Raw genomic sequence first — 20898 nt, forward strand, 5'->3', positions numbered from 1 at the left:
CTTTGCTGTGGTGGTAGATTGGTCTGAAGAAGACAGAAGTTACTCTGCCATGGTGGGGGGCAGGGTGGGGGAAGAAGAATGGGAGGCAACTTCTCATGTCTGGGAGGGAGGGCCAGGGAGCCAAAAGTGTTTCGGCCACTGACAAGCATTTTGAAAGACTAAATAAAGGCTTACATCTTAAATGATTACCAAACAGAAACATGGATCATGTTAATTATGAGTAACATTTCCATTTTCAGGGAAATAAGGTACCTGATTTAGAGAAAATATTTCAAACTACAAGAGTCCCTATATTTTTCCACTATATTTTCCCCTGAAAATAAGACAGGGTCTTATTTTTGCACCGAAAGATGCATTAGGGCTTATTTTTTTTGGGGGGGGGGGCTTATTTTAGGGGAAATATGGTACCTTCACAATTCATTAAGGCGGGCTCTCGGCAGCCTCCTTGCTTCCCTGTCACGTGTGATGCAAGCTGCATCCTCATTGGCAGGGAGCACCCTGCTGATCTGTAACTACCGGTAGGGCTTATTTTTGGAGTAGGGCTTATATTTTAAACCTCCTCCAAAAATCATGGAAAATCATGATAGGGCTTATTTTCGGGGTAGGGCTAATTTTCGGGAAAACATGGTACCTCACTGATTCTGTGCATGGACTGACTATGGGTCTGGATGGGAATTAGGTATCGCTGCCAAAAGCACCAAGTACTTTGTCAAAAGCTATGTTGCTGTGTGTGATACAAGGAATGATTGATGATATCACTGCCATATATTATGAGGCATTAAAAGCTAATCATAACAAATGATCTTAAAATTCACATTTTTTTTAAACTTGATTTTCAAGTTACCAAAGTGAACGTTTAATTCTTGCTGAAGCAACCCCAATATCTTTTCACCCCTCCCCTCTGAAATACGAAATAGCACCCATGCAGGGGAAGTATGGAGTTACAGTGTTAATGTAAAGCCAAGTGTCCATGAGCAATTTCTAGATGTCAGGTAAACCTATAACAGGTGAATGAAACAGCACTTCTGATGAGTTTGCCTTTGTGCCTTCTTCCTCCTAACATCTTGCATTCATGTTTATAAGAACACACACACACAAAACCTGCAAGACACCAACAAGCCAAACTGAAGTGAGCAATTTAAAGTATAACAGGAAATATATTTCTTCAGCAACAATGGGGCTGATCAAGGAATCTAAGCATGGTGATATGACCTGAAACGGGGGTGAGGGAGCAGCATGCCATCAGAATGCTGAAATGCTAGTGAGAGTTTAAAATAACTAATACAAATGGAAAACATTGAAATCATTCATTTGTTTTTTTTTAATTTCAGAGTTTCTGTATGCCATGGTAAACTAGGATACAGTTCAGTTAAAGGGACTCTCACTGGCATGTCTTTGAGTGATAACACTCCAAGAAAACACACACACTCTTCACTGAGAACAATCTTGCACAAAACACTCTGGTGTCTAAATGTTGCCAGTGAACCCTATTGGCCCTTGCGCAGTCTACTGTCTTCAGACAGCATTACCTGTCCTGCCTCCTGGGTAAAGTATTTCGGCAGAATTTGGGACTAGCAGCAGGGGAAGAGAGAGGGCTAGAAGGATAAAGATCAACAAGACAGAAAAACAAAAAACAACAAGAAAGGAATATTAGCACAAAAGGAAGAGAGAAAGGGAAAGAGCTGTTAAAAAAGTAAAACTATCCAGAGATTTTGACAGCTGTTCTATATTATCAAGCCACAACAAATTAGAAGGTTCCAGCAGAGGAGTAACTGTATACAGTTGGGTCAGGCTAGCTTCAAAAGGTTTGAAAGGAGGTTACACTCCTGTGGTTTGCTCTCCAGTGGTTTGAGTGAGTTCCAACATTTGTTGCTGCTGTTTTATATGCAAACAGAAAGTGGCTGCCTGAGTTGAGTGAGATGGCACCACATTTCATGAGACTTTACATGCTGTCAGGGATCCTCAACAACCGGGCAGGTTGTCACTACACTGGAGTTCCATAACCACAGAACAAAGTCAGTTGATCTGATGTCCCTAAGCATGTTGAATAGCCTGAGGGTGCCATTTCAATAGCAAAACCATCACAGGAAGAACAGATACTAGGACTGAATCTTGATTTATCTGTTGAAGCATCTGTTGACATAAACATACCTAACTACTTTAAGGATAATCATGGAGGGAAGGGACCCATCACAGACCAGACAGTATAGCGGATATGCTTAGATCAAAATACCACCCTAATCCCAGTGTGAAAATGAACTAATCTGCAAGAACCATTCTGCAGATGGCCTAACGCAGGGTTAGAAACATGTTGAATGTTATACCGGGCACTAATATAACATGTGTTAAAAGAAAAAACTAGTAGTACAAGGACATGATTAAACTAAAGCCAATTAAACTAAACTAAAGAAAAGTAAAGACAATATGTTTTTACAACAGTGTTTCTTAAACATTGTATTTGTTTGGAAGCTGATAACCCTATGTAACTAGAAACTTCCCACTTGCCAAGCTCAAACTGACAAGTCAAAACTGCCAAGTAAAATTAATGTAGTTCACTTGCTCTTGCAAAAACAATACATAAAAATGATGACTGACAAAATTAAAGGGTTCTGTTCATTGAATATCAGAGGAGGAGGAAATAAATGGCAACAATTAGTACTCTGAAGTATTTCATATACTTTTCTAACTGCTCATTACAATAGTAAGTTAATATTACTGCCTTCATGTTAAAAAGGAGGATATAACTTATCTGTCTTTTTTTAGAAGTTCAACACTAATCATCAAAACAACGAAGGGATCACCCTCAAGAAAAGTGCTAAAGTCATTCAGTAAAACATTCCAGTTATCTTGCCTGATGAATTTCAAATCTTACATGTTTCATAATTTGTTCATTTCTGTCACCTAAATAAGGGTAGTTTTCTCAAAAGAAAATGGAACTCTTTGTTTAGGTGACCAATTATTTGCCTGTCAGAAGTCTCCAACAATTTACTTTGCTCAACACTTTTGGAGATTTACCTCTGTTTATTGTGCTCATCTAAGATCACCTGGAATGATCTGGTTAGCTCTTGGATAGCCTGATCTCATCAGATCTCAGAAGCTAGGCAGGGTTGGCAAGTATTTGGATAGAAGACCTCTAAGGAATACCAGGGGCTTGACATGGAGGCAGGCAATGGTGACCACCTCTGAATGTCTCTTGCCTTTAAAACCCACCTTGAAAACCCAATTAAAAATGAAAAGAAAGAGACAGACAGACAGACAGAGACAGAGAGAGAGAGAGGAAGGAAGATCTAGCTACTGATATGGAATTTAAACCACAGCATTCCCAACACAGTTTACAGTCTTGATCTCTACCTAACTACAAACTATACTGTTTCATTAGCCAAGTACTAAAAATTGTATGTATTGTTGTGATCCTGGAAGAGTTAATCAAGAGACAGAATGGCTGCTGGACATGCACATGGTGAGCTGCAGTGTTTACTATAGCTCGACAGAGAATAAACTACCCACAGTCTGTACACCTGTATATCAAAGTCATTATTCTCTGAAGTTCTCAAAAGCATCTGTGGCCAGGCACAGGATTCAAACAGTAAGAATCACTTATGTCCTTCGATTGCAGTCTTGAATATACTTGAACACAGTGAGTTTAGGATTGAGAGACTGGTTATAGAAAACACCTGTCAGTACAAAGAATATAAATATACATTATACGTTACAATTGTGTTGTGAAAAAAATTCCTTACCTTTCAGACAATGTTGTCTTAATACTGTTGGTTCTAACAAAGGGAGTCAGTGAATCATCCTTAGAAGTTGCCATCAGGCCACTGGAAGAGTTATGGCTTAGCCCACCTCCACTGCTGAGAGATATATCAATGGATTCACAACTGGTGTGCAAGCTGCTGACGGACTGGTATCCAATGCCATCCTTGCTAATGGCAGAAGAGCTACTGGCATTAGTACCCCAAGTTAAGCTTATAGAAGGAGCGGAATGAGCAGAACTGGGGCTGGATGCTAATGGAGATTGGTTTATGTCTGTGTTTTTACTGTAGAGGGGACTACTGCTGCCACTACTCAGAATGCCGCTGCCGGAAGGAGAATCTGGGTTCGCCTGCTGGTTCATGGTTGCATGTGGGTTGGAGATGACCACGGAATTTTTCATGCTTTCTGCTGTTGTGATGGGAGCTTGTTTATTCGGCTTTCCACCAAAAAGTCTGCGGGAGGAAAATCACATGCTGAAAATTGTGAAGCTGAACACAATGCAAGATTTCAAAGTTTTATAATATCATATTATCTTTAACGTATGTGACAAAAAACCATGCTGAAAAAGGATACTTGAAGTTTCAACTAAATTTATCAAAGATTATATCCTTCTGATTCGTGCTATGAACACATAACCACATACCATAATGTACATAAAAGAACTAGCTGATTGGTTTCTACATGATGAGTAAGAATGATGGACAAATTTATGTAAATGATATGTGATGAACTCTACCTGTCTGGCTTCTTGACTCAATGCTAGGGATTTTGCATAGTGATACGCCAAACCAGAAAAAGAGCTGAAAAAAGCCATTTTGACTTTTTCTGGCTTTTTTGCAACAAAAAACAAAAAAGCATCATTTAAACTCAGCTAAAAGGTCAAAATCCAAAAAAAGCGGAATGTTCAAGGGAATGGCTCCATGTTCATCAATGGAAAATCTTTGCAGGGCTCTGGGAAAGTTGCTTTTTAAATTCAAAGCATCAAACTTTCAGCATAGCTGCAGCCGCCTCTTCTTACAAGAAGGGGGTCCAATTTTATGAAAAAATGGTGCACACCTCTACTGAATGCCACCCTGATAGTCATTCAAAGAAAGAACAATCCACAGTCCCACCACTATTTCTTTTTCATTTTGGAACTGTGATAATACATAATTATTCTTATCTTTTTTTAAGGAAGCATATTATCTCCCCTCATTCGTGTTTATGACAGGTGAACCAACACCTCTCAGTATGGAAATTGGTGTCAGTACACCTACAGTGCAAATCCAGTTTTATCCTGGAACCAGCAAAAATACTCACAGACAAAACTCAGTAATGGATGTGTTTTAGTAATAGAAAAATGCAGCAGTTAACATGCTCAGACACTGTTAAGTGGTATAATTAACCATGTGTCTTTCCCCATGGTAAAATGCAAATCTGATTTTTCAGAAGATGTATTCAACCAAAAAGTAATATTTATGGATTTTTATTGGTCAAAGCCTCTCAAATCTTACAGTTTTAGATTCAAAGACTTCAAAAAGTAAAGACCTAGCTATATGTGAACTGTCCCCCCGTCCCCCCCTTGGCTTTTCAACTCCATTGGAAGCAATGTCCTGATCGATGAGCAATACGTACCTTCGCAGAGTGGGGGAGGCCACATCTGGGTATTTGACTCCTTGCTGGTGAACATTCTGGGATGCACTGGAAGCTGCCTGAGATGCGGGGTTGACTTTAACAGAGTTACAAGAGACCACACTTTCATTGTCTGACGAGATTCCTTTTTCCTTATCTGTCTGGTTGATTAAGCCAGGCAGAGCACTTCCGAGGGCAACTTTAGCTGGCTCTCTCATTTTAGGAACAGGCAAGCCTGCTAATTTGCTGCTTATGTTAGAGTCTATGCTGCTGGTGCTAGATCTGTTACCGGCTCCACTTCTACTGGTGGATTTGCTGGGCCTAGGTAAGCTTCGGTACTGGAGATTAGTTCGGGTGCTAAGGGCTAAGTAACCATCATCCTGATTCTGTGAGCCATCAATACTAGTCTTCCGACCAGTGGACCTACCCATAAGTCCAGATGACTTGGGGATTTTGCCCAGAGTAGCAGATCTACTTGTGATAGTTGCACCGCTTGCTGTTATCATGGTCATTCCTACAGCTGACACACTATGTTTTTTAAATCCGAACATATTTGTATTGGCAGCAGCTGTCCTAGAGTTGTTTGCTGGAGGTTTTTTTGATTCATCACCACTGCTACGTCCTGCATCTGATGGAGAGCGTTTAACTTGTCCTGATTTGGGAGAAACTCTACCCTTTTCTGATACCTTGGCATCGTCGGTTTTCCCTACAAAAACAAAAGAAAAGATTGCAGTATGTCACAATTTCAAATATTATAGAAAATGGCGCAAACGCTACAGAAATGGTCAGTGGCATAGCGCTAATGGGATGGGGGGCATGACGCCCTGGGTACGCGCCATGGCGGGGCATTCCGGGGTGGGTGGCTCTGCTGCAGGGGCACAGGGTGCACTTGTGCCCCGGCCGCAGTTTCCCCCTCTCTGCCCCTGGAAATGCAAAACCCCTATAAGATACTTGTGCATGAGCCATAAAAGAGCACAATATTTTAAATTCTGTCTAACTAAACTGGTCTTATAATCTGAAATAGTACTTAAGGGGGTTGAAGAAATGGATACATTTAATCCTGCAACATAAACAGGTGAACAGACTGCTATGTAACCAGTGAAAGTGCACGAGAAACAAAAACTCAGCCTTTAAAAGAAAGTTGTCATGGCTAATTAGTAGAGTGTAAATTAGGAATGCATGAGGTCCCAGGTTCAGCCTCTGACATTGCCAGTCAAAAAAATCATAGGAAGCAGCTGTTGTGGAAAACATTTCTCTTCTTGAGATCCAAGTGCCACTGCCAGTCACAGCAGAAAACAGGTGAATTTGCATGTTCTCAAAATAGGTTTTCCACCTTCAGTGTATGAATGCAAATAGAAAATTTTATTTGAAAACGCAATGCCTTTTCAGAAAGTTCCCTTAAACTGACAAATCATATCTGTTTAAAGTGGGAAAAAATAAAATAGTTCTGGGGAGCCATAGTCTGGCTAAGGAGGCGCCTCTCCTTGGCCTTCCTTCCCTCCTCACCGCACATCCGCGGAAGCGCTCCCAGCCTCAGTTTACACCTGTCCCTCCAAAACACCCACTACAGTGATTCTCTTCCTCTGCTCACCTGCCTTCCTTCCCTCACTACCTTCATCCTCCTTCTCCTCTTGTTATGATTTCCTCCACTTTATTTGCCACCTCCACTAACTCTACCACCTCCTTATCCCTCTCACGCCCCAACCCGGTGCTTATTCCCTCCACCTCTTCATCCATGTCCTTCTTCCAGCCTCCCTGCCCCCAAGCTCCTAACCAGCCCCGGCCATGCCCCCCTTTTCCTGGCTGGGCTTGGCCTCCTCCCATGCCAGCCTGGCAGGGATGAGTCTCCTCAGGGGCCTGCAACCTCATCCCTGGCCTTGCAGATGGTTCTTCCCGCTAGCCTTGCACCGGCCCGCAGTCCCCAGTTGGTGCTGCCAGCGGGTGTGTGGGGCCACTGTGAGGCAGGGGATTTCCTGCCGGTTCCGGCCTTCCAGCTGGCTTTGCACCTATTGGCGCGTTGCTGGCCCCGTCTTCAGCCTTGGCGGCTGGAGGTGATGGGCTGCTGCTGCCGCCCCCACCCCAGTTCTGGTGAGTTGGGGAGGAGTCACGGGGGGCTGGGAAGTTCAGGAAGGGTGCCCTGCCCCTGGACAATCTGCAATAGGAAATCGTGTTAAGGAAGTTATTCTTATAAGGGGTTAGTGCATATAGAGCCCTAGCCACATTTCCTAAGTAGATCTGTTTTTTTTTACTTGCTTGCTTTATCCAAGCATTATAAAGTCTCAGATTTCAATGAAGTTTCTAGAAACTACATCTACCATTTAACACATACACTAATGCAAGGGGTCTGCCAGTCACACAAGTAATATTGAGTCAATTTCACTGTTGGCAGGGACTCTTCAGTTTGGCACAGGTTCACAAAAGCAGAAATTTATTACAGTATTTACCATCAAAGTCAAACATAGATCAAAATGCAGTCGAAATTCTGACAGTTCAGAGAATTTTTTTTCTCCTAACTGCATAAACTGGGACTGCTCACCTCTTGACTGCACATTCCTCACCTGTTCCAGGTGTCTTCAAAGTACCTGAGGTGGTTGACGTTTTTGTCCTTGGTGTGGTAATGCCAACTTGAGCTGACATGCCCCGTCTCCAAGAGCCTGTCTGTGAAATGACTGTATTCTTCCTCCCAGAAGTGCTTTTATCAGATTCATCAGAAACATCAGAGGGATTCCGTCTCCATTTAGATCCAGGCTCCATTTTTATGCCGCTGTCTGAGCCCCCATCCGATTTCTTGATTTCATCACCAGACCACAAGGAATTCCGCTCCACCTGGGAATGTTTTTCAGCATCAGTCTGAGGGGAAACAGAAAACAAAAAGAAACTTCCACTGTAAACTTTCTTCCTTCCTCTAAAATTCAGAACCTAGATCCCCTTGCTAGCTTTGAAAATTTCACTGATCCTTGAATTATTAGTTTGGCACCCTTTAAAAAAAAATCCCCAAGAAAACAATGATTAAACTGAACCACACTGCCTTTATTTAATTTCCAATACTTAACAATAGTAAAACCATAACTACCCAAAGACATAAAACAGGATCAAGGCAAGGTGAAAAATAAAATGATGCATCTAGTGCTGCGTAGCTTCTTTAGCCCTCCACACAATACCTTCCTCTGTAAACCATAAAATCACTTCTGTTAGGTGGTGTGGGCTTTTCCTTTGTTCTGTCTCCCTTCCTATCTCTTTCCTGGCAATCTGATCTGTGGAGCATGAAGAGGCAGGTTGTTTTTTCTTTTTTCTTTTGCAAGACTGAAAGGTAATCAAGTGCTTTTTATTTCAGCCTCACAGTAACTTTATCATCAGTTTAGGTGAGATTTTCAGAAGTGGCAACACTTCACATGTCCTGCTGACTACATTTAAATTTGTGAGTACCTAGAATCGCTTAAAGAAAAGTCAGTTTATTTAATCATGAGGGTTCAATTTATCTCACTTTGCTCCAGATTTCTGTCACTAGTCTTGTTCTCCAAGTACTACAATGCTAATTTTTCTCCAGTGGTGACTATGTAAGGAGCTCTTGGCGGGGAAGTTTTTCTTTATCTGAACTCTTTTGTTTCACTTGTTCTGGCTTCGTGATCAATCTGAGGTGATTTGCAATTCAAATTTCACACAATGAGATTCACATTTACAAATGCCAAAAGGACCGGAAAATACTGCGAGTCTGCTATATCTATGTATCTATACACCCATCTGAGCCAAATCTGCATCATTGTGCATTATTTATTTCCTGTCCTACACTTTTCATTATTTGCTTAACCTACATTGACATAAATATTTTAAAGGACCAAACATGAAATGCTTGCTTGGATAAATTAAAAAGAATTGACTCTTTAAATGCTAATTCTTTGTCCGATTTCAAACTCAGTGAACACACATTTAGAACCCCTTGTGAGAAGGGGATGCTAGAGAGGAGTGATTTGGGGAGCATAAGGCTTAATTACTCCTTTGTCTCTGGAAACAAAAACGTCAAAAGAAACTTGGGTAAAGATATAAGAAATGCTCGGTCTGCCTAAACAATGAAACAATGCCTGTCCATGTGGATCACAGGGATCAGAGCATCCTAAAGGAATGTTCAATATGTTACCAAAGTCTGTCAACAGTTCTGGACAAGAAACAACAAATGCAAACATCACAGAACAAATAAAACAAAAAATGACAATAAGTATGAATAGGAGGGAGTGGCAAGATCCAGCAATTATGGCTGGGAGCCAGCAAAATGTAATTATTAGAGTATCAGAGCAGGATCTAATCGATCAAAGTTTGAATCTCTACTTTGGCATGGAAGCTCTTTGGGCCAGTTACACGCTTTTCGCCAAGCCTCGCTCACAGCCTACCTCAGAAGGTTGTTGTGAGGGTAAAATGGAGGCAAGGAAAACTCTTTAAGCCACTTTGAGAGTCCACTGGGGTAAGGTAGAGTAAAAGTGAAGTAAATAAATAAACATTAACCTTACTCACTAACCATTATGAATTTAATGTTGTAAGAAAATATATAGCTGAAAGTATGATACAAAATTGTTCTAGGCAGGCTTTCCTCTGGTCTCCTATGCATTATGCCCTTCCTCATCACGTCCCGACATTGACTTCTTGACCCCAATAGCGCAACCATGAAAACTATGCAAATTGAATAAATGTATGCACATTTGCTCAATTGAGGTAACATATTTTGGTTAAACTAGGTTTCAGACTACAGACTTCAGATTGTATTTTGGTAGAAAAGCCAGATGCTACCCAGCCTTATGAACACTAGCTGTAGCCTGGCTAGTCACAAGCAAAGCACTTAACAAGACTGAAAATGTTATTACGTAAATATGCTGTGCTTGTTTAATTTAACTAAAATGTTTCAGCAAATATAGAGTCTTGAGTTTTACTAGCACTTTTTGATAGATATTTCTAAAACTAGCACAGCATATTAATTAATTAATTTAAAATATTTAGCCTCATCTATTCCAGCTCAGGGTGGCTAACAAGCAGAAGTAGCTGAAAAGATACAAAAACAATTGTGTACAGTATTAGGATTGAAAACAACTGAAATACAGAGTTAAGTTTCTCTCCTTTGGTTGAAATCTCCCTTTAGCCAACTAAAGTATAATTAAATAATGTAACAGGGGATATGTGTAGGGGTGCACAATTAGGAGACAATAACTGTTTAAAGAAGATGTACAGTAAAAGTTTTGTTATCCAGCACTTGATTATCCAGAATGCTTAATCAACTGGCATAACCCAGTCAGCAAGCTCTTCCCCCTCAGTCAACATATCCCTGCCTCTTTGGACAATGTACCTCCTGCTTCTCCAGCTGGCCAGTTTAATGCTCCAGCTGTTGCAGGGCTTAAGGTACAGTTTCCACCTATATTATCTGTTTCTGTACCACCCTCCACTTATTCAGGGTGTTGCTGAGCTTCTGACTGTCAGTGCTGCCAATTGATATTCTCAGGTACCACCTATCCCCTCAGCCTGCCTCAAACTGTCAAAAGCCAGCTATGTAGGAGGGCTCCCTGACTGCTAGTGCATTTGTCTGCCTGCTGTGTATAATGGCTCCATGACTCAGGGCCAAGGGTCCTACAGAAGTGGGGTATTGCCATGGTGTTCTCAGCATGGTGGGTTTTGGTCACTGCAGAGGCCTCTAGATAGGGACAGGGCTGAGTAACAGCCTTGAGTATCCAGGACATTTGACTAACCTGCAATCCCTAATCCTCACAAGTGCCAAATAATGGAAGTTTTCAGTGTCTATAGAACTGAGGATGTTGTTAAGGAAGGAGATCATTCCTACCTTAGTACCCGCATAGTGCCCCAACTCAGAATTAGAGCCATGTTATTTTCAGTTTGTCAAATGTCATATGTATGAAGAGAAAACAGGAGCACTACACTTAGTTTTTTCAATCTTTCATTATGAAGGGCAGTTCAGAACCTTAGCGCACATCATTAAGTTCAGATCAAAGCTTGGTGCTAGCAATTTCAAACATAACATAAATAAAATCTCTGATATACAACCAGAGGCAAAACTCCTTAATGTATCCACAACTATCAACTTTATGGCAAAGGAACAAACAGTAAAAGATTCTTGCATCAGAGTACTCAAGGCAATGTAACACTTTGTGGCAAATCCACTGCTGTATTAAAAACTGCTATTAAAATTCTTGCACAGTTTTTTTAAGAGGAAGTGAAGCAAGGACTACATAGAAATATTTAGCAAGAAAATCTCTTGGAAAGCATGCACATATTTGCCTTTTGTTTATGATAGCACATCATACAAAGAAGCTACAGATGAAAGATATATCAGCTTGGTGAAACAGGGGTGGGGAGCACAGGAACATAAAAAGAAAATACACATTATTGAAAAAAATCTCCAAGGGCAGAAAATTACTCAAAGGTTCTGAGTACCGATTCCAGTTCTTTACTGTGTTTGGATCTGCTGGTAAGAATATTGAAAGCTTCCTGAATGCCACCTACAGACATCAAATACACTTTCTTGTTAAAAGCTGCCAAAAAATCCCAAACAGCTTGTAACAACATGCAGCCATGATAGACTGAAATATATATTATTAAGCAGCATGTATATCTATCTCCACTCAAAGTATAATGATCTTACACGTATGTGAACTTAATTAAAACAGACCATTGGATATTCACTATGAAGGGTCCTTCTTCTGGGGGAGAGGAAGACATCTTGATGGGTGTTTCATACCTCATTCTCTGGGAGGTAGGAACTACTTTTTTCTAACTTCCTGTGTTGCCAGCAGACTCCATTTTAAGCCAATATTCGACTGACAGAGCAGAAAAAACAAAGAACTAATAATACATGGTAACAGAGAAACATAACAATGCCTAAACAAGAAGGCTAGCCTGAACATCAACTGTATGTGACCTAGGAATGAGAGAGCACAACTGTAAAACATGTTAGACCAGGGAGGGCCAAGATGTCCTCCTATCCCCAGGAGAAGGACTCTTCACAGTGAGTATCCAATGGCCATTCTCCTGGTGGTGGAGGACATCTTGATGGGCATTCCTAGAGCAGTGCCCACCAATAAGGGAGGGTTAAACATGGTCTTCTAGTATGTGCTCTAACACTCTCTTGCTAAAGGTGGTTTTGGCAGAGGGCTGCCACCTGGCGTCTCAAGGTGGAACTCCGTAATCCAACTTCCACTCCCTCCTGGAGAAACTCCAAAACTGAAGGTAGACCTGGAGACATCAGATCTATGTGGTTCCGCCATGATCTTGCAGAGGAGCTGTGGAATTACTTGAACCGGAGGGAAGGTGTAAAGGAGAAGGGATGGCCAAGGAGTTGGGAGCATATCTGTGGCACATGCTGTTGGTTCATGATAACTTGACATGAAGGCTTCGACTCGGTTGTTTCCTGATGTTGCGAACACGTCTATTGCTGGTTTTCCGAATCTGGTCACCACCTTTTAGAACACTTGCTTGTTGAGTAACCATTCTGCTTCCCCCACGGTTTGCCGACTGAGCCAGTCTGCCATCATGTTCAATTTCCCCTGGCTGTGTTCCGCGTGTAATGACAGAAGATGTTGTTCTGCCCACTTCAGGATATAATTCCCGATATAATTGGGAGGACCTGGACCCTCCTTGATGATTGATGTAGAATTCTGCTGACACATTGTCAGTCTGTGTTAATACATGCTGTTGGCTGGAAGGTCTGAAGTGCTAGGAAGGCCTTTCAACCAAGTCTGGAAGGCCTGAAGTGCTAGGAAGATGGCCCAAGTCTCCAGATGATTAGGCAAGATTCTTCCTATGTCCACACACCCTGTGTGAACTGGGTACCAGGGTGGCACACCACCAGTGTGAACTGGGTACCCAGGGTGGCACACTAGCCTATCTCTAAGCTCGCATCAGTGAATGCCTGGGGTCGAACAGGAAACAGATAGACATTTCCTTGTCAGGTTCATCCTGGACATTCACCATCACAGATCGTTGTTCAGGTGAGATGATATGATCAGAGACAGATCTTTTTCTGTCTGAGATGTTGAAACTTTCGGACCTTTTGAAGGGGCAAAATGACCCCCTGCCACAAAAGGACTGCTGTGGCTGCCAATATGGATGCCTGTCGTCCCCGGAGGAACTTGGAAGGACTGAGGAGAAAGGAAGATCTAGGGGAGGACTGAGGAGAATTGGATCTGACAAATTTGAGCAGAGACTTTTTCCTATCTCTATTTTCTATTAGAATTTTATCCAGCTCTCAGTCAAATAACCTATCTCCTTTGAAGGAGTATCCTGCAACAACCACTTTTGAGTGGGAGTCGGACTGCCAGACTCTCAGCCAGGCATTTCTTCTTGCTACTACAGCCGAGGCCATGGAGCGAGCCGAGAGGGAGACAGCGTTGTGGAATCAGCCAAAAAGGGGTTTGCCATCAAAACTCTTTCCAGCCCTTCCCTGATACTGGAATCCTCAGGTAGGGTCATGTCCACTAGGTGCTTGATCCACACTACGGATGCCCTGGCCACCGCAGATTAACTGACTAGTGTTTTTATGAATGTTGCCAGCCACTCGTGTGCTCTCCTCAGAGCCACATCTGATCGCCTGTCTAGTGGATCTTTAGGGCTCCCCTCACCATCCCTGGAAACCAGTCCACCGGACTGTAGTCCTGCCATGGGGGCATCTACCACTGGCACACATAACATCTGTGTGAAATACTCTGGAAGCAGATATAATCTTTTGGTGGCAGCAGGTAATCGTCTGCTGCTGGCTGGATTGGTCCAATCTTTCTTAATCCTATTTTCAAAGAGTTCTGGGAAAGCACTCAGGTTGGACATTCACACTGGGAAAGTATTGTTTACTTTCTTCGGGTTTTCCCTTGATCATTAGAGTCAGGAGGATTCTCTTCAGAATCAGAAAAACAGTTTGGCCATTCTCCTCCCTCCTCTTCACTCAACTGACCTTCATCTGGGAAGTCTAAAGGATTTCAGTGAGAGGGCCTCTTTCCCTCTGAATGGTTCAGAGAGGATGACTTGGACCTCGATCTGGTAGGGGAGGGAGAGATGGTCTCCTGGCTGAAACAGTGGCTGAAACAGTGGTCAGAGTTACCCAGTTTGAGGACTCTGCAGCCTCCTTCACTTTTCTGGCCAGCAAAGCCACAAAATCGATGGGGGAAAACCCTTGCCAGCCCTGGCTGGTGGCTTTGCCAGAGCATTGAGCAACGTTACTCGTGCCCTGCCCACTCCTCCCGGGCCCAGGTGGATCTTGCCTGCGTTCCTCATATTGGTGCTCAGCTTGGGGGGAAGGAACTGCAGCCGCTGCTTGTGCTCCATCACCACTTGTTCCTGGCACATCCTCGTGGCGATGTTGCTGTTCGCACCTTTTCTTCTTCGTTGGGGTCAGGTTGCTCTGGCCTCAGTCGGCCGAGCGACCTCCAGTGCCCTGCTTACTCCATCCCCGGTTTGACTGGGGCTGGTTGCTTTGCCCTCCGCAGGTTGCAGACTGGTAGCTCTGCCCTCCTGCGGGTGGAGGATGGTTGCTCTGTCCTCGTTCATTCATGCGGCCTCCTTGGGCTCGGTTGCTCTGCCCTCCTGGGGTTCGGTTGCCCAGCCCTCGGTCAGCCAAGCGGCCTTCTCAGGAGGAATCATTGCCCTCTTCCCAGTCAGTCATGTGGCTTCCTGAGGAGGAAATTCATTTTTGGGCAGCGACTGCCCTGGTGGCTTCCGCAGTACCCCTAGAAAACTGCTCCTTCTGAGAAGAAAATGGGGCAGTCATTTTGCCTTCTCAGTAGAAAAGGCTGTCTTCTATCCCCTTAAGCAGACACCAAAAAGGGGAGGGTAGACAAGACTGGAGAAGCCACGAAGACAAAAGACAGACAGACTAAATAGGACTAGAAAAACAATATAAATCACAAAAAAGCTAGGGAGCTGCTCAAGGTCCGTGCACTCCCAAACGAGGCAGGAAAAATACTGGCTTAAAATGGAGTCCGCTGGCAAGACAAGAAGTTAGAAAAAAGTAGTTACTGTCTCCCAGATAATGGGGTATGAAACACCCAACAGGATGTCCACCGCCTCCAGGAGAACTCCATGCTTTAGTGAATGATCTATATATCTGTGGATATCTAAATCTGGGATTCGGTGCCACACTGACTACATCAGAGGTCTGCAACCTGCGGCTCTCCAGATGTTCATGGACTACAATTCCCATCAGCCCCTGCCAGCATGGCCAATTGGCCATGCTGGCAGGGGCTGATGGGAATTGTAGTCCATGAACATCTGGAGAGCCACAGGTTGCAGACTCCTGGACTATACAGTTCCTCCAAATTTGGGGGATCATCTAGGTTTTCAGAAAAAAATGAAATCTTCAAAAATAGATTGAGGGGCTAAATTCCCCTTTTTTTCTTTAGCGCTATCAGTGTTGGCATCCAGGAACTACTCCAGGTTGGGCTGCAGTGGCAACAGTAGATGCTAAGAAATCTAAGAGCTTCTCCAGGCTCAGCTGCAGCATGTCTAGGACACCAACACCACTATGGCTGGGCCCAGAGGCCTGGAGCCACATCTGGCTTGGCCTGGAGTAGTTGCCAAATATTGTAAATACTGTAGCCAGTAAAGTAATGAGGGAGAAAGAGAGATAGGGGAGTTTTCACAACAAAGGGAGGATGGAAGAAAGAGGGGGATTGTCAGAGAAGGGGTGGAGGAAAAATAGAGAGTGGGTAGGTTGACAGATGAATGAAGGGGGAGAAAAAGGAAGGATTCAATTGACAAGTGAGAGAAGGGAAAGACTGACAGAGAAGGTGTGGAGGCAAAAGAGAGAGGGATAAGTTGACAGAACATCTAATCATTAAAAACATCTAACCATTAAAAACACTGAAACACAGAAGAAACCTTACCTGGGAATCCAGATTCTTACGAGATGATGCAGGTGTGTTTGCATAAGAGCTGATAGAAGAGCTGGTGTTAATGTCATCAGTGCTGAGGTTATCTATGGTGTCACTGATTCCACTGCTGACAGAACTGCTGTCATCCCAACTAGGATGTTTAAAAAATAAAATAAAATTCATTAACCAAATAAATAATTTCTCCAGACTCCAAGCAGCCAGAAAATAGAGTGTTCTGAAATCTCATCTAATTAATTGATTTAGGTTACATATGAGAAATATCTACGCTCATACATCAGAAGGGTTTGAGCACTCACTAGAAGATGGTCCCAGGTTTAACAATGTTGTTTGAAGGTATTCAGTAGTGAGTGCAGGGCAAACCACAATATTTCCCATTACTATGTAACAGTGTGAAAGTTGGACAATGCAGAATACTGATCAGAGAAAAGTCAATTATTTTGAAATATGGTATTAGAGGAGAATTTTGCAGATACCATGGACTGCCAAAAAGATAAATAAGTGGGTTCTAGATGAAGCCTGAATTTTCCCTAGAAGCTAAGGCCGTTTCTGCACGGCCTCCTTGCGCCCCCACGCCGCCAAGAGTGCTGGTCAAGCAGGCCAAGCGGAGGCCGCCGCAGGAGAGGACAGTGTGGGCGGGGCTCCGACGGCCAGCAGGCGACGACGAGGACATCATGAGTAGAACGGAGGAGGGCGACGGCGTCTTCCCGGCGGCGCGGTTCGCACCGCGCCACCGGGAAGACGCTTCCTCCCCAACAACAACCCTTTAAAGGGTTGTTGTTTAGGGCGGCCTGACGCCGCCCTGGGGGGAGGGAAGCGCATTCAGGTCTGTGTGAACGGCGGCCTGGGGGCGGCGTTTTTACCGCCCCCAGGCCGTCGTTTATGGGCCGTGCGGAAACGGCCTAAGATGACTAAACTGATGCTATCATACTTTAGTCACATTATGAGAAGACAAGAGTCACTAGAAAAGGCAACAATGCTAAGAAAAGTTGAAGAAAGCAGGAAAAGAGGAAAACACAACATGAGATGTATTGACTCAGTCAGGGAACCCATGGCCCTCAGTTTGCAGTTAGTAAGGCTGTTAACAATTCGACATTTGGGAGGTCATTAATTCTTAGGGTTGTCATAAACTTGACGGCACTTAATACATACACATTAATTTTTTATGAATTAAACACATAAATATTATAATCGACTGTATTTTCAAGTACTCTAAAATATTTTAGTTCTGTTGCATATTACTGATACAGCATTTCTAAATTTCCAACATATTTATTTATTTTTAGATTTATATCCCACCCTTCCCAATAGGGCTCAGGGTGGCGAACATCAGTATAAACCAGTGAAAACAATGCTATAAAATCAATGTAACAAACAACCATACCAATTAAAACTTAAAACAGTAAAGCAATAGATTAACAGATTGCAATAAAACTCCATAAGAGACACCCATGGGAGGTCATGATGTTCACAATGGCTTGTTGAATTTGACCCCATTACAATCTTGTGAGGAATGTCATTGTTATTATGAGTTTAATGGAGAACAGAGAGCAAAAAGCTTGTTCCTGGTCTCATAATGCATCTGTGGTAGTGGGGACAGTCTCATACCCCGAATCAAAAAGGGGAGGGCCAATATGGAAATTTAATAAATAAAAATAAACCAGCTGCCTACCCACTATAAACACAGTTACTCATCTTCCAATTAATTTGGAAATACCTGAGAAATTACACTGAACTTTACATCTATCAGCGCAATCCTAAGCAGTTACAACCTTCTAAGCATGTTTACTTCACAGCACTTCAAAGGGTATACCTCCTCTTAGGATGGCATTGTATAGCTCTCAGGAAAATTTCCCGTAACAAGCTCTTCCTGAGAAAGAGGGTGAAACACACATGAATCTATCATGCATAAATATATTTCGTTAGCATCCATGGATTACAATACATATACATGCAACCACCTACATGAAGCTTTTATGGTTTTCCCCCCTGTATCCTTCCATAACATGTGAAGTGGTCTGAAGGAAGGCAAGAATCATGGTTCAGAAAAACATCAGCTAACATACTGAATCAAACCTTTGCTGGTTCAAAGAGAAATGTGACCTCATACATAAGACAACACCCCCCCCCTTTCAATCTCTGCAAACCACTGGTTCTCATCTTAAGCGTATCTGACAGGATAATATGCCCTTTCATCAACTCTCAACACCTAGACATGAACTATTTCTAAACCAGAGTGTGCGGAATGAGGGGTGTGTGTCTGTGGAAGGTGGAAGCAGAAATTCATTCAGGAACTGCCAGCTGGCTTTAGTTTCCAAAGTTTCACCAGTGAGTGATTATATCGTTCACCTAAGAATGAATAATCATACCAACTGTTATATCCATGGCCCTACTGAGCAGCAAATAAAAGAGGCTGCTAGGAGCATCTTCCATCAAGACACAGTATTTTAAAATCTTCTGAACATGAAACAACTACAATAGAAAAAAATAAATCCAATGTAACAGAGAAAATACTCATCAAATAAAAATTTGTAAACAAGGAGCTAATATTTACAAACTCTTCAGAGAGTCCTAGAGATGAAGTCAGGACTGAATTGGCTGTTTTGGACATATCTGGAACATACATGAGCAGATAGACACATAGTGTAATCTCACATCATTAGTTTCAATGGTACTTATACTAAGGTCTGGTTCTTATGGTTTCCTTCCATAGTTCAACAATAGTTTAGTGTTACATCCACACCATGACCATGATTAAATCTTATCAAGATGGTCATTGATCCTCTTTTGCAAGACCACTTCAAACCAGTTGCTTCTGGATCCTTGCTGACTCTTACTCAAGTATTCACTATTTATTTATTTATATTTATTTATTCAACTTATAAGCCGCCTCATCCCCGAAGGGCTCGAGGCGGCTCACAACACGGCTGTTCTTCAAGACAGCAATCAAACAACATAAAACTTAAACCTATTAACCAATTAAAACTTGAGCAGGAGTTACACACCACAAATATAAATTAAACAACAAAAGTTGTTTAACAGTTAATTAAAATTAAAATCGGCACCCGATCTAAAGGCCAAAAAGAGAGGGAGGGAGCAAGAGGTCTGGACTACCACCTCTCTTTGCTCTGGCAACTCATACCAGGTCTGGCCCCAGCTCCTCCCTTCCATTGCTATCTCTTGGTAGCATTTGCCGGCTTTCTCATATCACCGTGGATTGCAATCCGGCCGTGAAAGCCTTTGACAATACAATGTTACATGCAGTTTTAGATCCCTTATTTTAAAAAGAAGCTGGTTTACTTTTTTGCCATGCTTCACCATCTCAATGGTTAAATTCTAAAGAGAAGGAGCAGAAACAGAAATGTAACAGCCATCTTAATTACACTCCAAACCGTGAGCAATGATAGAATCTTTGCAATTTAGCTAGAACAATTAATAACTTTGGATGTAAAAAATAATAACTACTCAGCCATAACATGAAACCCTGTGTACTTCCTTTTACTAACTCGATTAATCAAGTGAAAGCCACTTTGGATACTGGAAATTGTGTGTGTCCTTTTTTTCAACTTTTTCTCATTTTGAACCCTCATATTCCTCATTAGTTAAATAATGGAAATTTCACTGAAGATTAAAGCATATTTTAAAAAACACCAAAAACAAAATTAAGGCAGATCTGTGGTCTAGCCATGGTCACCAAAGGGGGTCTATGATGGAGAAAAATAAGCAGGTGAGGGCTGTTTATTCGTGAGTTCTTTATGGGTTTCCTGGAGCATGATTTTAGCCACTGCTGGAAACAGGGTGTTGGACTGGATAGAGAAGTAGTCTGATCCAGCATGGCTTTTATGATGTCGAATTTAAAATGCAGCCTCATTAGTAAGAATGTACATTTGCCATGAAAATGTACACAGCACCACATGGTGACTATAGTGAGATCTCAAATAATACCAGATTCTGTGAAGCATCCAGCTCTTCTCCAACACATACTACAATTAATAGATAATTGCAGGTACCAATCATGACATCTCAAAAAGTAAATCAATAGTGTGGCTCATTTACCCCTCAAAAAGAAAAAGAAAGAAAGAAAATCAAGTAACTTCATATGTAGAGATTTCTAAACATCTGAAGAGTCAAAAATTTGACACCAATAGATAGTTATCTAAACCAGTACCTCACAATCAAATTATTTAAGCAACCACCATGAAGAAACAGCATCACTTCAAGGGAACATTTTGTGGAAAGCATTTTATAGTGCAGTCTTAAGCAGAATTACAGATGTCTAAGTTCACAGAACTCAACAAATTTTAAATGGGTGTAACTGCTTAGGGTTGTCATAGAAACCATTGTAACACCCAGAAGTTAAAAACAGAGGGCTTGTGAGATATCTTTAATCAGATGCCCTTACTACAATCCATCCTGTTGAAAAACTAATCTCTAAAGCACCTCTACTGTAATTATGACATCAGCAGCAACAATTTCTACTATTACTACTACTACTGATACTACCACAATAATAATTAAAAATTAATAAAATAATGATAATAAAAATAATACAATTAATATTTTCACTATCATAAGGAAGCACCTTGTGTAGTAGTGTTCACATCTTTAATGCCATTCTCCTTTTAAGGAGTTCAGAATAGCTTACAGTGGGTTCTCTCAT

At 42.1% G+C, this 20898-nt stretch overlaps 1 protein-coding gene across 6 annotated transcripts in view; it reads right to left on the reverse strand.

Annotated features, from left to right (window-relative positions):
• The window catches only part of NAV2 (neuron navigator 2), a 325098-nt gene that overhangs the window by 55341 nt on the left and 248859 nt on the right, over positions 1 to 20898 (reverse strand). For 4 of the 6 annotated variants that reach the window (XM_048486861.1, XM_048486863.1, XM_048486862.1 and 1 more), the window contains 5 exons: positions 16233 to 16371; positions 7926 to 8217; positions 5371 to 6073; positions 3741 to 4208; positions 1530 to 1595 (listed from right to left, as the gene is read on the reverse strand). In XM_048486861.1, coding sequence (XP_048342818.1) covers positions 1530 to 1595; positions 3741 to 4208; positions 5371 to 6073; positions 7926 to 8217; positions 16233 to 16371 — 1668 coding nt within the window. The remainder of the gene's footprint in view (positions 1 to 1529; positions 1596 to 3740; positions 4209 to 5370; positions 6074 to 7925; positions 8218 to 16232; positions 16372 to 20898) is intronic. The other 2 variants (XM_048486865.1, XM_048486864.1) reach the window with 1 other exon arrangement.

This window comes from Sphaerodactylus townsendi, linkage group LG02 (genome assembly GCF_021028975.2).
Source record: "Sphaerodactylus townsendi isolate TG3544 linkage group LG02, MPM_Stown_v2.3, whole genome shotgun sequence".
Classification (NCBI taxonomy): Eukaryota; Metazoa; Chordata; class Lepidosauria; order Squamata; family Sphaerodactylidae; genus Sphaerodactylus; species Sphaerodactylus townsendi.